The 17,033-nt window shown below is 43.2% G+C and overlaps 1 protein-coding gene across 2 annotated transcripts in view; it reads right to left on the bottom strand.

The window, feature by feature from the left end:
- Window positions 1–17,033, bottom strand: part of UVRAG (UV radiation resistance associated) — a 205,103-nt gene that overhangs the window by 139,053 nt on the left and 49,017 nt on the right. For both annotated transcript variants that reach the window (XM_082245635.1, XM_082245634.1), the window contains exons 4-6: window positions 12,279–12,440; window positions 7,362–7,436; window positions 4,372–4,457 (exon numbers count right to left, since the gene is read on the bottom strand). In XM_082245635.1, the coding sequence (XP_082101761.1) occupies window positions 4,372–4,457; window positions 7,362–7,436; window positions 12,279–12,440 (323 nt within the window). The remainder of the gene's footprint in view (window positions 1–4,371; window positions 4,458–7,361; window positions 7,437–12,278; window positions 12,441–17,033) is intronic.

Here is a 17,033-nt window from a genome sequence, read left to right as displayed (position 1 = left end):
GGTGAACTTCATGCCCAAGAGGGTTAAAGCAGTGCTGGAAAATAATGGTGACCACACAAAATATTGACACTTTGGGCCCAATTTGGACATATTCACTTAGGGGTGTACTCACTTTTGTTGCCAGCAGTTTGAGATTAATGGCTGTGTGTGGAGTTATTTTGAGGGGACAGCAAATTTACACTGTTATACAAGCTGTACACTCACTACTTTACATTGTAGCAAAGTGTTATTTCTTCAGTGTTGTCACATGAAAAGATAATAAAATATAATATTAAAAATGTGAGGGGTGTACTCACTTTTGTGAGTATATCTCTATCTTCACACACGCAGCCACAGCACAGAATGCCCCCCAAATCCTTTCTCCTCATTGGCTCACTGGCTGTGATAGACAGCAGTGGGAGCCAATGGCTCCTGCTGCTGTCTCAGCCAATGAGGGACAGTCCCTGGAGAGCTGAGGATCTTGTGCATATCACTGGATCGCGACGCGGCCAAGTATTAGTGGGGGCTGCTACACAGAGGGTTTTCAAACTTCATGCATTAAAACCCTTGAGCCTTAAGAACCACTCAAACCAACTTCAGGCAACTGTTTACTACTATCTTGAGGATCTGATCTATAGGTTACATTTACAGATATGCACGACGCAAAAATGTGTTTTGTTTCGGATTCATTTGTTGAGTAAATAATTTTGTTTCATCATATTTGTTATGACAGAATGGTTAATTTTCAGAATTCTCTTTTTATATTCGTTGTTCCAAATCGATTGGTATGTTTGCAAATTATTTTGCAAGACTGGCTATATTCGTTTTAACTTGTTAAATTGTTATTTCGGTAGGTTACCTATGCACTCTGAGTCATCCCTGCTAGTCCAATCCACAAGGAGAAATGGAATGAGCTAATTGGATGATATTGACTGGACGTGTGCATCTGAAAGCAACGAATGGAACAAAATAATTTTCGGATTCATTCGCAATGTTAAGATTTGGAGATTCTGAAAGATCCACCTCCATCTACCCCAAACACAACAAAGTAAAAAACATCTTATTTCACTTCTATCCTCTATTTTATTACAATAAGTTTCCATTTCATATATAGTGTGTTTATTATAATAATGAAAAAGGATAATGCAACATAAAAACAAAATGGACCCAAATTAATTTGGTTTATTAGTTAGCTCATCACCTTATTTCAGATGCTGCAAACATTTACAAAAGGCCCAAACTATCGCATCATGTCATCCAAATAAAATGGATGAACTCGCTGAAATTCAATAGCATTGTAATTTGAAGATTCGTATACATCCAAATCTCCAAAATAACACAAATTTCATCCAAAATTATGATTTACAACAAAAGCAAACGAATCGCACAGGTTCAGTTACACGCTGAAGTCTAATGCCTCGTACACACGCAACGATTATCGGCCAACCGACCGGCCGACTTTTGTCCAGTGTTGTTGTGTTGGTTGAAATGTGCTCTAGACTGCACACTAATTTTCTCGGCCAACAAAAATCTACTTCAGAAGTGATGTCATGTGATGGTTTACTTTCCGTGTGTTTTTTCTTCTCTGAGCATGCCCAGTCTTGCTCATCTGATTTTTGTCTGCCGAAATCTGTGCTGACTGACGGAAAACCGGCCGTTCTGTTGATGGCCAACAAAAATTTTATAGCATGCACACCAGATTTTGCTGGGCCGAAAAGTCGCAGTCGGAATCATCATACTAACAAGCCGATAATCGGCCGATCGGACGTTGGCCGAAAATTCACGGCCAACAATCGTTGCGTGTGTACGAGGCATTACTCTATAACAAACAGGCTGTGCATCCTATTTCCTCAGCAATGGAGGCAAGATAGAAAGGTAACACCATCACCAATGCTTTCTGTATCATTAAACTGTTGGTGCAGGGAGCTATGGCAATGCCCCCTCACAGAGCCGCAGCAATGCCCCCTCAGAGTCGTGCCCCCTCAAGAATCGTAGCAATGCCCCCTCACAGAGCCGCAGCAATGCCCCCTCACAGAGCCGCAGCAATGCCCCCTCAGAGTCGTAGCAATGCCCCCTCAGTCGTGGCAATGCCCCCTCATATAGCTGGTACTTGATGCCCTGAGATCACAGCATTTCATTCAATTTCCAGGTCCAGCAGAGATTGAGGACATCTTGTTGTGGATGAGTAGTTACGTGGTGGTATATAAAAATTGGTGATATTACCTCCTGAGAATCTATTAAAAAGAAAATTTATCTTGGCTTTAAAGCTGCAGACAACTCAACTCACATCACTAAAGCCAATGTTTAAGCTAAAGATCAGATCTGCAAAATTTTTACTTAGTTACATTGCTTCATAATGGACCAACGTACGTATGTGTATACCATACCTGTAGGGATCCTTTGGAAGTTGGAAATCACTGTAGTAGTTACTACTTCCAACAGTGATTTCCACTAACTTCTCCAGGTCCTGCTGCATTGTGAACACAGGAGGTCAACGCACTTGACACGTTAAGGGAACACTTTGTATGGTCTCAATGAATGAAAAGCATTCCCTTATTGGACAAGATGGGAAGGTGGATGGCGGCGTCATGCTCTCCACATGATCTAATCAGGGAACACTTTTCCTTCATCAGGAAAACAAAAATGGATCCCATGCTGAGCAGGCAACCTCCTGTTCACTAAGCAGCAAGGCAGCTGCTCAACAGAAGACATGGAAACTAGTGGTGATACCTGTGCACAGCTACTACAGTGATGGCATATAAATATATATATATATACACACACACACTTTGGTCTGCGCATGTAAAAATTGCAATACCTAAACTTCAGATTTAGCCACTTAATCCTCCCAGCAATCAAGGTTCAAAAGTCCATTAAGATCACCCTATTCTAATTTTATTACTGTAGATCCAGAAGACATCAGAGTAAAATCCTCAGGAGGCAGCTGCCAGTTTAACCTCAGGGTAAGGGAAAGAAAATCTGTAGTGACACTGTCCATGGCAGACAGATTAGTTCCTAGGATTAGTCACTCCACAGATGAATCTACTAATTATAGCCAAGATGCCATGTCTAATAAGAAAGGCATCCGGTCCATGATTACATTCCCGTATACCATTTGGGAATCACCGTCTCCTCTGGTGGAGAACTCCAAAGTGTCATCACTCGTACAAGGAGGAGCCTATTTCTGTGCTGGGGAAAATGGTTATTTTCGTTTACATTCAACTTTCCATGGTACACAGACAGCTCACTCACTCTATGACAGTCTGATCTGAAAGCCGATTAACTTACCGGCTTGCAGACTACATGGGCACAGTCTTTTTTTTTTCAGCAAAGGGGGGATATTGCATGTAAATACCTTGCCGCAAACATGAAGCAAATGTTTGGCTTGTGGATTAGGGATGCACCGATCCGATATTCGGATCGGATATCGGCGCCGATATGGCCATTTTAGATGGATCGGGGGATCGATAACATTGACCGATCCACTGGCCGATCCGGTTTTTGCTTGGTAACAGCTCAGCCATCCCTTACTTGGTGCAGTAGTAGTATGAGATGGGAGCCGCTACTTCCTGTATAGGTCTGGCTCACAGGCGGAGTGACATCAGATGCACTCCGCCTGTGAATGGAGGAGCCGTACACATGAAGCAGCGGCTTTGCTCTGTACTGCAGCCGCTTGCTTTGTGTGTAGCTCCGGATCGGTTCCGGTATCGGTGATTTCACAACGCCAGATATCGGTATCGGGTCCAACAAAGTCGGATCGGTGCATCCCTACTTGTGGTACAGTTTGATTGACTTTAACGGGTACACTTGACAAGTGGTCCCACCTGAAATGTGGCATACCAGGTTAGATTTGCTGTATCTGCCAAGCATTGTGGCTTGTGGATGAACCCCTCCAGTTGCCATGGTGGATTTTAGGTGGGCAGTTTTGGGGGGGAAAGGGGGATAAAAATCCAAAATCAACCATCAACCTGTTTTTACCACCCCTTTGCTGCCTAAACAGAGTCTAAGGAGCTCACGCAGCAACCTGAGGGAAAGAAAGTGAATAAAAATAAACATCTCCATTCACACAATGAGATTTATTTACTAAAACCGGAAAGTACAAATCTGGTGCAGCCGTGCATGGCAGCCAATCAGCTTCTAACTTCAGCTTGTTGAGTTAAGCTTTGACAGGTTTCAATTCTGAGCTGCACCAGATTTTGCACTCTTCAGTTTTAGTAAATCGCCCCCAAAGACTTCCAGATGCTTCTTTTTATTTGCCTGGGCCCTCACCATCTTCTGGAGCCATTATCCTGTCTGGATTATTGAATATGCCCTTCTAGATCAGAAAACACCATTTCTTCACAATCAAAAAGGATAACACTACACACCTACAGATTTCGAAACGGCCCATACCTGAGCAGGGAGAACACTCCATAGGAGTTGCGCACAGCGTTCTGCTCCACCTGAAGATGGCTATTTCTGCGGGATTCGGTACTACTCTGCAGAAGAAAGAAATAGTAACTGGGTCAGCTGACTAAAAATGAGCTCACTATATAAAGGATAACTTGCCTGCCTGTATGGTAATTTTACAAAAGGAATTCTCTAAGAGCGAACCTCAGGGCTGCCCACTACACTCCATGAAGTAATAGACATGCTTGGAAATGTAAAATCTACTTCTAGCGCCACAGAGGAGCTTTTTTTGAAAGCTGAAAGACAAGTACCTCTACTCTGGTTATTTTTCTAGCTAGGCATGGAGTGGTGACAGAATCTCCTTAACCACTCGCCGACCTCCGCAAGTACATATACTGCGGCGGTCAGCCCCGGACAGGCAAAGTGACGAACCGGTACGTCACTAGCCTGTCACTGGCTTGTGAGCCAATAGCGGGCGAGCGCCCGCCCAGGCTCGTTCCCTAACAAGTCAGTGCGTGTTACCGGCGGACCCGATGTCCGCTGGTCACTCGCGATCGTTCGCAGGGAAGGGAGAAAGGCGGGAGGCTAATGTAAACAAGCCGCCTGTCATTCTCCCCTGTGTAAAAATGGAGGTCAGACGGTTCTACTATGTAGAACCATTGATCTGTTTTTACACCAATAACCATGTCCCATCACAGTTAGAAACACGCCCCTAGGACACACTTAACCCCTCCCTCTCCAATACAGGTTAACCCCTTCCCTGCCAGTGTCATTTTGACAGTAACAGTGCATATTTATAGCACTGATTACTGCAGTAATGTCACTGGTACCCCCAAAAGTGTCAAAAATGTCAGTCAAGGGTCCGATCTGTCCGCCGCAATGTCGCAGTCCCGCAAAAAAAAAAAAATAAATAAAAAAATAAAAATCGTAGATCGCCGCCATTACTCGTTAAAAAAAAAAAAAAAAAAAAAAACACCAAAAATTACAAAAATCTTTCCCTTTGTTAGTAAACGCGATAACTTTTGCGCAAACCTATCAAAATAAGCTTTTTGCGTTTTTTTTTTTTACCAAACATATGTAGCATAGAACAAATTGGCCGAAAATGTTAAAAAATTTTCATTTTTACATTTTTTTTGGGAATTTCATATAAAAAAAATGAAAAATAGTTATTTTTACAAAATTTATGCTCTTTTTTTGTTTATAGCGAATCGCAGAGGTGATCAAATACCACCAAAAGAAAGCTCTGTTTGTGGGAAAAAAAGGATGTCAAATTCGTTTAGGTACAGCGTCGCACGACCGCGCAATTGTCAGTTAAAGTCACGCAGTAAAAAAAAAAAAAAAAAACCCTGGTCAGGAAGGGGGTAAAATCTTCCGGGGCTTAAGTGGTTAAAGAAAGCCTCATTTTAGCTAATACCTCTGATTCCCTTTGTATCCCAGTTCTAAAAAAAATAAAATAAATAATTGTGAGCACAACTAGAAGTTTTCAAATATAGGTCAGCACATACCTTTACTTATAATGTGAGCGCTTGCATGAGCACCCCCTTGGACAGAAACATCTGTCTTAACACAGTATGAATAAATTCATTTGGACTCTTATTCTTTTGGTCTGGCACTCCTTCCATATTATGTACATTGATCGCTATAAGTCATATGAACTTTGCCGCAGGGAGCAAAGCATTGCGTTCATGGCATGTAAACGCCCCCCATCCGTAGCCTATTGCAGCTTTGAGTGGAAGGGGTCGCGGTTGGCGAGTGGCAACAACGCAGCTTAACCACTTAAGCCCCGGAAGATTTTACCCCCTTCCTGACCAGGGGGTATTTTGCGATTCGGCACTGCGTGACTTTAACGGACAATTGTGCGGTCGTGCGACTCTGTACCTAAACAAATTTGATGTCCTTTTTTTTCCCACAAACAGAGCTTTCTTTTGGTGGTATTTGATCACCTGTGCGATTTTTTGATCATGTGCTATAAACAAAAAAAGAGCGACAATTTTGCAAAAATAACAATATTTTTCACATTTTTTTTATATGAAATTCCCCCCCAAAAAAATGTCAAAATCAAAATTTTTTTAACATTTCCGGCCAATTTGTTTTATGCTACATATGTTTGGTAAAAAAAAAAAAAACGCAAAAAGCGTATTTTGATTGGTTTGCGCAAAAGTTATCGCGTTTACTAACAAAGGGAAAGATTTTTGTTGTTTTTTTTTTTAAACGCATAATGGCGGCGATCTGCGTTTTTTTTTGCGGGACTGCGACATTGGGGCGGACAGATCGGACACTTGTCTGACATTGACACTTTTGGGGTTACCAGTGACATTACTACAGTAATCAGTGCTATACATATGCACTGTTACTGTAAAAATACACTGGTAGTGAAGGGGTCAACTTTATTTGAGAGGGAGGGGCTGTGTGTGTCCCTAGGGGCGTGCTTCTAACTGCGATTGGCTGTGGCTTGAAGTGTAGGAACAGTGATCAATGGTCCTACATAGTAGAACCGTATGATCAGTGTTTCTACACAGGGGAGAATGACAGGCGGCTTGTTTACACAAGCTGCCTGACTTTCTCCCTCTGCACCGACGATCGCAGAGTGACTGGCGGACATCAGTTCCGCCGGTCACACGCGCGCGGAGGGGACAGTGACAGCGCGGGAGCGCGCCTCCGGCGGCGCGCGCTCCCCAGAGCCTCACAGGCTAGAGACGTATATATACGTCACTTTGCCTGTGAGGGGCTGACCGCCGCAGTATATCTACTTGCGGCGGTCGGCAAGTGGTTAACTGCACATTTTTGCCACCCCCCACCTCCCAACTGCAAGTCTAAATGAAGCCTTAAAGTGTGTGCCCACAGTTTAGGTTGTCAGCTTTCAACAAATAAACCAGTTACATGATAAGCTACAGGGAGTGTCATCCTTTGGATCAGTCTCGGGTGACCGATAGACTTTCACCGAAATATGACAAGCAGTAAAGAAAAATGATTGTATGGCACACAACACTTACCTTGCTTTCAAACGAGGCTCCATAATAACCATCATTCATGCCAAAAATTATTTCATTGGGGTTGCATGCGCGAATCTAGAGAAAATAAAGTAAGTGGAATGAGTCCTTGTACCCGTAGACAGGTAAAAAACCCAACAACTAATGAAAATTACTTTTTTTGGCTTTGCCCATTAAAAAAAATTCACCAACTTGAGGCTGGCTTCACATCTATGCCTTGCAGCAGCGAGCAGTATACACTAGTCGTTCCGTATGTTAAACTGGCCAAGGATTTGGACTTTTTTTCTGGTCTAAAAATAAAACAGGAAAAAAGTCTCAAATACTCCCCCATTGACTGTTTTCCACCATCTAGTGACCAGGCCAACCTCCTTCTGCAGAGAGTCAATAAGATTAAATATTTAGGGGTTTCGGTGACTAAAGCTGTCCATACATTATACAGTTTTCTTATTCAATTTCCTTGATTTACCTTCAACTATACAGCGCAAGAGCCGCATGACTGCATACAAATCTTTAGGTTGGACCTCCTATTATATGGTTTTGGTAAATCTAAGGGAAAATTGTACAAGCAAGTTGTAAAATGTATGGCCACCCTAAGTTCTCCTGCTGATTAGAGCTCTTAATATAGAAAGCGTATTCGCTACGATTAAATCCAAAACACAAGTATGGGCCCGCCTGCCCCTGGGAGTAATGGGATGCATACTTTTACTAAAAAAGCTACTCCTTAAGATATTGTATTTGTTATGGCACCCCCCAGTTTACTACCCCTCAATTAAAGCTATACTTACTCCACTTGTATGGGGGACCACCAGGCATAAACAAAGCAACCTTGGTGCATACCTAAAAGCCCAACAGACCTTGGGAGGTGCAGCTCTCCCTGATTTCTTTTTATATTATTTTGTGGCCCAATTGTCCATACAAAATATCCATACATTTTGTGGCCCAATTGTCCATACAAAACATCCATACATTTTTTGGCCCAATTGTCCATACAAAACAAAAAAAAAATGTTAGTCATTTCACATAGATAAAACAGATAGGATGAGGTTTATTACACCTACTCTGTCTAAAATGATCACAACAGTCCTCAGGCCCCTTTAGTGCCATAGCATGAGATTTAGAGTCAGTTCACACTGGGGCGACACGACTCTGTACTACTTCGGGGGCGACTTGTGCATTCCCATGCCCCATGACTTCGGAGTGACTTGCAGGGACTTCACATAATGGATGTCTATGCAAGTCGCTCCGAGGTCGCCCCAAAGTAGTACAGGACCCTTTTTCTAAGTCGGAGCGACTTGTGTCGCTCCTATTAGAACGGGTCCTGTAGCGGTCAATGGACCGCGACTTGTCAGGCTGACAAGTCGCGCTAGTGTGGACCGGCTCTTAAAGGAAGGAAACTGTAGCTGTGGGGGATCAAATGTCTCTTTTGTACAACTGTAAGCGAATATGGGACTTGGCCTCTGTTAAACTAAATATTTCTCAATTTAATGACTACACACCCCTATGGCACAATAAAATACTACCGGAAATTCTTTCTTGCCTAATGCGGATTTATGGAGTACATGAGGTATTCAACTATTTATGTCACCACCTTTCATCTTGTAACCTCAAAACATTTGACAGACTAAAAGAGGACTTTTCACTGCCCAACCATGTTTTTCAGATTCCTACAGGTCCATCATGCCTTACAAACTCAATTTACTTCAGCATTCCCACAGTCAGTCCCAAATCCAATAATGGAAGTGATTAAAAGCACAGAATCCCATAAGTTGATCTGTACATTTTATAGCGATTCCTTCCTCTCTCGTTCCAACTAGCCTTTGGGATTAAGACAAGGTGGGAGGCTGATGTGGGTGTAGGCACTTGTAAGGAAGTATTGCCAAGTTGTCAGATCGCATTACCCAATTATATATAATGCATCACTTTTATCTTACCCCTCTCAGATTGGCCCCCTAGAAACGTGGGAAAAGTACAGTATGTTCAATATGTAATTGTAGTACTGGTACTTTCCGTCATCTGCTCTGGAGTTGTTCAATCATACAGGGTTTCTAAAAAAAAGTTTCAAATTCCTCCACGACACTATTGGCCCCCATTAACCTTGTATCCTAAACAATAGTTGTTAGGCATATTCACTAAAACATTCCTGCAAGAAACACTGTTCACTGCCAGAAAAGCGATAGCCAGACAATGGATGAGGGCCTCAGCTACTGAGTTCACCACCTGGATGTGTGAAATAAACATTACTTCGCCCTAGAAGAAATCCCTATACATGTTTACAGGGGATGGCCGTCCAAATACATGACAACATGTGACCATTACAAATCTTCAGAAATGTGTGTCTCAATACAACATGTAAGGTTGGGTTCACGCTTATGCAAATTCGATGCGGGTTTCCCCGCATTAAATCCACATGACCGGAGACTTACGTCTCTCAATGGGGCGGCCGCGATCTGCACTAAAAAAGGGTCCTGTGCGTCTTTGGCTCAGTTTCAGGTCCAAATTCAGTCCAGATTCGCACCCGTAGTGCGGACAGATTGTATAACAGTGTAAATTTGCTGTCCCCCCCCAAAATAACTCAACACACAGCCATTAATGTATAAACCGCTGGCAACAAAAGTGAGTACACCTCTAAGTCAAAATGTACAAATTGGGCCCAAAGTGTTAATATTTTGTGTGGCCACCATTATTTTCAGGCACTGCCTTAAACCTTCTTGGGCATGGAGTTCACCAGAGCTTCAGAGGTTGCCACTGGAGTCCTCTTCCACTCCTCCATGGCGAAATCACGGTGCTGGTGGATGTAAGAGACCTTGCGCTCCTCCACCTTCCATTTGAGGATGCCCCACAGATGCTCAAGGTTTAGGTTTGGAGACATGCTTGGCCAGTCCGTCATCTTTACCCTCAGCTTCTTTAGCAAGACAGTGGTCGTCTTGGAGGTGTGTTTGGGATTGTTATGTTGGAATACTGCCCTAGGGCCCATTCACTAAATGGAGGGAATCATGCTCTGCTTCAGTATGTCACAGTACATGTTGGCATTCATGGTTCCCTCAATTAACTGTATCTCCCCAGTGCTGGCAGCACTCATGCAGCCCCAGACCATGACACTTCCACCACCATGCTTGACTGTAGGCAAGACACACTTGTCTTTGTACTCCTCACCTGGTTGCTGCCACACACACTTGACACCATCTAAACCAAATAAGTTTATCTTGGTCTCGTCAGACCACAGGACATGGTTCCAGTTATCCATGTTCTTAGTCTGCTGGATATGACGCTGAGCACATGCACGCAACATCTTCAGTCGACCATGGCAAGGCCTGTTCTGAGTGGAACCTGTCCTGTTATACTGCTGTATGGTCTTGGTCACCATGCTGCAGCTCAGTTTCAGGGTCTTGGCAATCTTATATGTAGAGCAACAATTCTTTTTATCAGATCCTCAGAGTTTTTTCCCACGAGGTGCTATGTTGAACTTCCAGTGACCAGTATGAGAAAATGAGAGCGATAACACCAAATTTAACACACCTGCTCCCCACTCACACCCGAGACCTTGTAACACTAACGAGTCACAAGACACCATGGAGGGAAAATGGCTAATTGGGCCCAAATTGGAAATTTTCACTTAAGGGTGTACTCACTTTTGCTGCCAGGGGTTTAGACATTAATGGCTGTGTGTTGAGTTATTTTCAGGAGACAGCGAGTCCCGGTTCACAATTGTGCGATGCGGGAAGGCTGTGAATTCGCAGCGTGTTCCCGCATAGCAAACGCACATCTGGCAGTTCACACTGCCATATGCGATACGCAGGGGGTGTCAATTAAATGTTAACGACACCCCCAGTTTGATCGCATATCGCAGTGCGATCTGACAGTTCGCACAGAATCGGATCGCACAAGTGTGAACCACAGTGCGATCCGATCCTGATGCGGCTGGAAAAAAGGGTCATGTGCGAGTTTGGTGCGGATACAGTGCGAATTCAGCCATACAAAGTGTATGGCTGAATTCGCATCCGCACATCCGATCGCATGTAATGAAGGAGCAGTGCGCTCCGAATTACATGCGATCGCCGCACTCGCAATAATGTGAACCGGCGCTAAATTTACACTGTTATACAAGCTGTACACTCACTACTTTACATTGTAGCAAAGTGTTATTTCTTCAGTGTTGTCCCATGAAAAGATATAAAATATTTACAAAAAATGTGAGGGGTGCACTTATGCGATACATGTTTGAAATAAATGGTTCTAAATAATTTGGCTGTATCTGTGCTGTCCAACCAACTGCTATGAATCTAGTTGGTCAAGGAGAATAGAAGGCTATATAAACCCTGAATAATAATAATAATAATAATAATAATAAAGGAATGGATTTACATAACACAGTGATCACAGAGCACGCCACCCGCACACCACAGCCGGATCACGGGGGAACGTCATATGACGCCATTCCAGAACTGACTGGCCGTGCTGTAGCCGTCAAATTGAACACTTTTCGTCACTGATTTATTGGTGGCCCCATCTATTTTTTGGGTGATCGAATACTAACCAACTTTACAAGAACATGATTGTTTACAACACAAATGCAAGGAAAAAGGCACAGCTCAGACTGACTACACATGACTTTTTTGAAGGATGTCTGGGGATAGACTGATTGAACGTTCCTGATATTCTCTGCCAATTACCACAACTCATTTAATAAAAGCACTTTACAAAAAAAGATTTATAAAAAAATATATAAATAGAAATGAAAAAAAAAAAAAAAAAGATTTCGCACTGAAGCGACATTTATCTTTGTGAATTGATAATAAGGATCAATTAGTAATGCATTTATGAGTCAGCAAAGTCTAGGGGAATATATATATATATATATATATATATATATATATATATATATATATATATATATATAGCGAGAGAGAGACAATTTCTTACCTGTGGGCCCAAATATTTAAGCCCATCAAGGTTCACTTTCCATTCAATAAGGAGCCGGTAATCATCATTTCTTCCACCCCATATCCGAACTACAAAACAGGACACAGATGTGTCCAGTTTATCGGGCATCAAGCCAAAGTCAAGACTTCTCCATGTGGGATTCTGTAACAGCAGACAGAGGAAAAAAATAGAACATTGACAGGACTGTAAAGGCACAAGCTATTGACATTACAGAAGTTACTGTACAAGCTAAACTATATCCTGAAACTATATAAAGGGGGCCCATTCACACCAGTGGCTGCAGTCACTGGTGCTGTAGGATGACAGCGATGCTGATGTGCCAATAGTGGCACAATACAATGTTTATTTCCTTTTTAAAAAATACATTTTATTGAAACGTCACATATTTTGTTATGTTCTTTTGGCAGCAGCGTGATGGGAGGTGGTGAGATGTGTCGTATGCAGTGGTGTGAACTGGAAGGGGGTGGATGGGGGGAAGCATTTTGCCTGGTCTTGCACGGGAAAGACAGGGGCTGCGCTGGAATAGCTGTCCCATGCAGTCCCACTGCACCTGGGGTGAACAGGCCTTAGAATGCATCTTCCCTACCTCATACCTTTACTATGCTCCATAATCCATCCCTGTGCACCTGAGAATGGAGGTCTTGGTTTATTCCAGTTTAGAGATCTGACGAAGCCACGGCTGTGGCGTAACATGTAAGGGGCAGGAGCCGGTGACGTATGAAGTGCACATGAAATCTCATTAGAAGGTGAAAGCAATCAAATATATTTTTTATGCACAGCGCTGTTTACTTCTTAAGAGACGGTTCACACTACTCCGACTTGTCAAGCGACTTGGTGGCCTGACAAGTAGCGCTCCATGCTGTGCAATGGAACCATTCTAATCAGAGCGACTCAAGTCGCTTCGACTAAGAAAAAGGTTCCTGCACTATTTTTGGGCGAAGTCGGAGAGCGACTTGCATTGACTTCTATTATGAGAAGTCGTTTGCAAGCCGCGATGAAGTCGTGCTGAATGGGCGACTTCAAAGTCGCACAAAGTCGGGGCGACTGAGTGGGAGTAGTGTGAACCGGCTCTTAGGGGACAGTGGCAATACAGCACTACATTAACATCTATGCATCCACAAGCTGCAGACTCTTATTTATACTATCATTTGTTGTCCTAGGAAACACAAGCTGGTATCTGTAGTGCACCAGTTATTGTGCACTTTAAAATGAGAGCGTTATTACATTGTTTTAATAAATCTTTGTTATTTTATGGATTGCACTATTATGTTTTAAATTATTCTTTTCCGAGCATTATCCTCTGGATTTGTGACACTACATATAATCGCGTGGAGAAGACACAGGATTCCAATAAATGGATGTATTGTGATTTCCCTTACAAGGTACAGGCACTTTTTGAGCGAAATTATAGAAGTTCATATATCTGAAGTGAATTGCGTTATGGCAGTGGAGAGGACTTCGAGGTGTTTAAAATTACTACAGAAGAGTGTGGAAACACATTTATTGACAATTTGGACACTTATGGCACTTTATTCAAAGAAGACTACATTGATTCTTTTAAATAGATAGAAATATAAAATTTACTATTTTGGACTTGGCACAATAATGAACTTTTGTTGATTTTTTAATTTTTTCATGTCATCAAGGAGGAGGTTGAATTTGCAGTGCCAACTGTTTTAGATCAAAGAATACATCTTTCCTACCTCATACTTGTACTACGTTCCATAACCATTCCCTGTGCTCCTGGCAATGGAGATCTTTTTTTCCCTAGCTTATAGCTTTGTTCTTCCCCTTCCTGCCATCTGAAAACCAACAAAAGCATCTAAACCGCTATTAACACTCCGTAGGGATGCACCGATACCGGGTTTTTTACCGGCGAGTACGAGTACCAATACTTTTGGTCAAGTACTTACTAATACCAAGTACAGATACCTTTGCGTTGGCGATTTGAGCAGATACAAAATTAATGGGCGCAAATTGCACAGCAAAGAATTGCATGCGATTTGAACAAGAATGTGTTGATTCTTGTACGAATTGCATGCGGTTCACCATTTAATGTGAACCCAGGTTGAAGTCACTACGACAAGCCTGGGTCCACACAGGAGCGTTGTAGGAAACCTCATGCGATTCAGACAGGAATCACAACGCATTCCTGTTCAAATCGCCTGTGATTCTTTGCAGTGCGATTTGAGCCCAATTATTTAGTTTGAACTCAAATCGCACCGCAAAGGTATTGGTTTGGGTATGGGAGCATTTGCAAGTACTTTGCAAGCAAATACTCGTGCAAATGCTGAATATCAGCACCGATAATCGGTGCAACCCTACTTTGTGAAGAGCAGGAAAGGAAGAAGCTTCAAAGTCAGGGAAGTTGAAGCCCCTATTAAACATGTAGCCCAGGATGAGGGAGTCTCACGCACACAGTGAGGCCTCTTTATCACAGGCGGCCGTAGGATGGTTCAGTTGCGGTTTTACTGCTTCCCTGACAGCCCACCAAAAAGCTACTACAGGCGGTCCCTGGGTTACAAACAAGATAGGGTCTGTAGGTTTATTCTTAAGTTGAATTTGTTTGTAAGTCGGAAGAGTTACATTTTTTTAGGTTCAGCTCCATCCAAAATAATAATTTACATTTTTTGGATAGCATAGGGAAGGATGAACACCCCTGTAACATTTGTTTTGCTGTCTGTGCTCCTGTTCAGAAGAGGTCACCTCACTTTCTGTCCCTGTGACAACTGGATTTTGAAAATTTTGGGTTGTGGAAACAAGGATTAGTGATAAAGCTTCAGAGGAGACATCTTTTTCCCATGAGAACTCTTACAGGAGTGAATTTCCCTTCCTCGGGGGAGATTTCTCCTCACTTCCTGTTGTCTCCCTCCGATTGTAAGTAGGAGTTGTTTGTAAGTCGGATGTTTGTAACCCAGGGACCGCCTGTATACAGCCGGAGGTGGCCGGACACATGTGACATCGGTGATGCTTTGTGTGTCAAATGTAGCGTGGCTTGTCAAGTCAACAGGCAGCAACCCCTGTCAAACTCGCTCATTTAAGCCACTGGGGCCGCAACCACAGGTATTCAGTAAGTGGCAGGACTGCCTCCTCCTCAACACCTGACAACAGCTACTTAGCTGCCTTCTGAAAAGTGATCCACCACCAATTGGCTTTTCAGAACCTCCTTATAAGTGAGGTTCAAAAAAAAAATAGGAACACTTTAAATCTGAAGTTTAATCTGCTTATATTTTGGCTCCTCCTCCCCAGTCCTCATGTGGGCAGTTGCACAGTTGGGTGTTAAAAATGCACAGCTGAATCACGTTTTTAGCTCCCTCCCCCCCGATCGATTTCCCTTAAGCTGCAAACGGACAGGGGTGTTCACATGACGCAATCTCAATCCTTTGTTTCCTGTCAGCGAAACGATCATTCCAGTTATGTATGCCAAGCAGTACCGCTGCCGAATGTGACCCATTGAAGCCCTGCAAACAGGTCATGGCTGCGTGAAATGCACACAGTTGTGAAGCATTCACACAGAAATTATGCTGGCATCACATTGCCTCCTCGCCTGTTGAAAGCCTCTGAAAAGCAATCTGAATGTGGATTGCTTTTCAGAGGTGTGCCAGTTTAGACGGAAATCTAAACTAAAGGGCCACACACTATAAGATTCTCTGAAGCCTTTTTCCTTCAGATTTACCTTTTCTATGTAGTGCAAGGGCCTGCCAGATTGCATACAAATGGAAAGTCATAAGGTTTGAACTCATATTATATGGCAGGGGTGTCAAACTCCACTTCCATTGTGGGCCGCATCAGCATTATGGTTTCCCTCAAAGGGCCGGTTATATCTGTAAGATTAGATGTCCAGAGCACCCCACACCCCCTTACACCCTTACATCACAATGCACCCCCTTACCAGAGGGTGGATCTGGGAGGAAGTGCAGGGTCTGGAGGAGAACCAGAGAAGGGCTGTAGTCAACTTCCAGAGTCTTCTGAATGCTGAGACCTGGGGAGTCAGAGACAAGGTGGTGTTGCGGCTGCACAGAGAGGTGCAGGTTCTGTAGGAGGAGTTCTGCCCTTCTCTCTGATGCGGACTGCTGAAGAGGAGGGGGGGGGGGCAAAGACAAGCCTTTCTGCAGCTGCACAGAGTACTGCAGGATCTGGCAAAGGAGTTCTGCCCTCTCTGCTGACGACTACAGAGAAATAGTGGGGGCAGAGATAAGGGGGCTGCCACAGCTGCATGAGAGGTGCCAGGGCCACATGAAATGGCCTGGGGGGCCGCATTCGGCCCTCGGGCCTTGTGTTTGACACCTGTGTTATATGGTTTTGGTAAGTCTAAAGGAAAAAGTCTTCAGAAAATCTCATAGTGTGTATGGCCCATTAGCCCTAGCACTTTTCCAGTGATTTGTACTTGGTACCTTTCTATAACACAACAGAGTCCTAATAATAATAATTATATTTTAATATTCAAACAAATGGATATAATCTGGCTATTACAGTGAGCCTCAACAATGACCTTCTCCTCTATGCTCCCTTTTGGTCTGTTAAATCTACTACTACAGTATCTGATCAATAAACCAAAAAAAAAAAGTGGCCTGTTGATCCTGCTAGAAATCTTGTGCACTGATAATTTCCTATGCACTCGGCCTCTGCTGCCCCCTTATCAGGTAGTACTGTTGTCAACTCTGTGGACTACAGAACACCTTCCCCCAATAACGGGAGGGGGGTTCTGTAATCTTAAACTTTCTATTTACCATT

Source organism: Pelophylax lessonae (genome assembly GCF_965119305.1).
Source record: "Pelophylax lessonae genome assembly, chromosome: 2".
NCBI classification, from domain to species: domain Eukaryota; kingdom Metazoa; phylum Chordata; class Amphibia; order Anura; family Ranidae; genus Pelophylax; species Pelophylax lessonae.
This window is presented reverse-complemented; position numbering and strand designations above follow the sequence as displayed.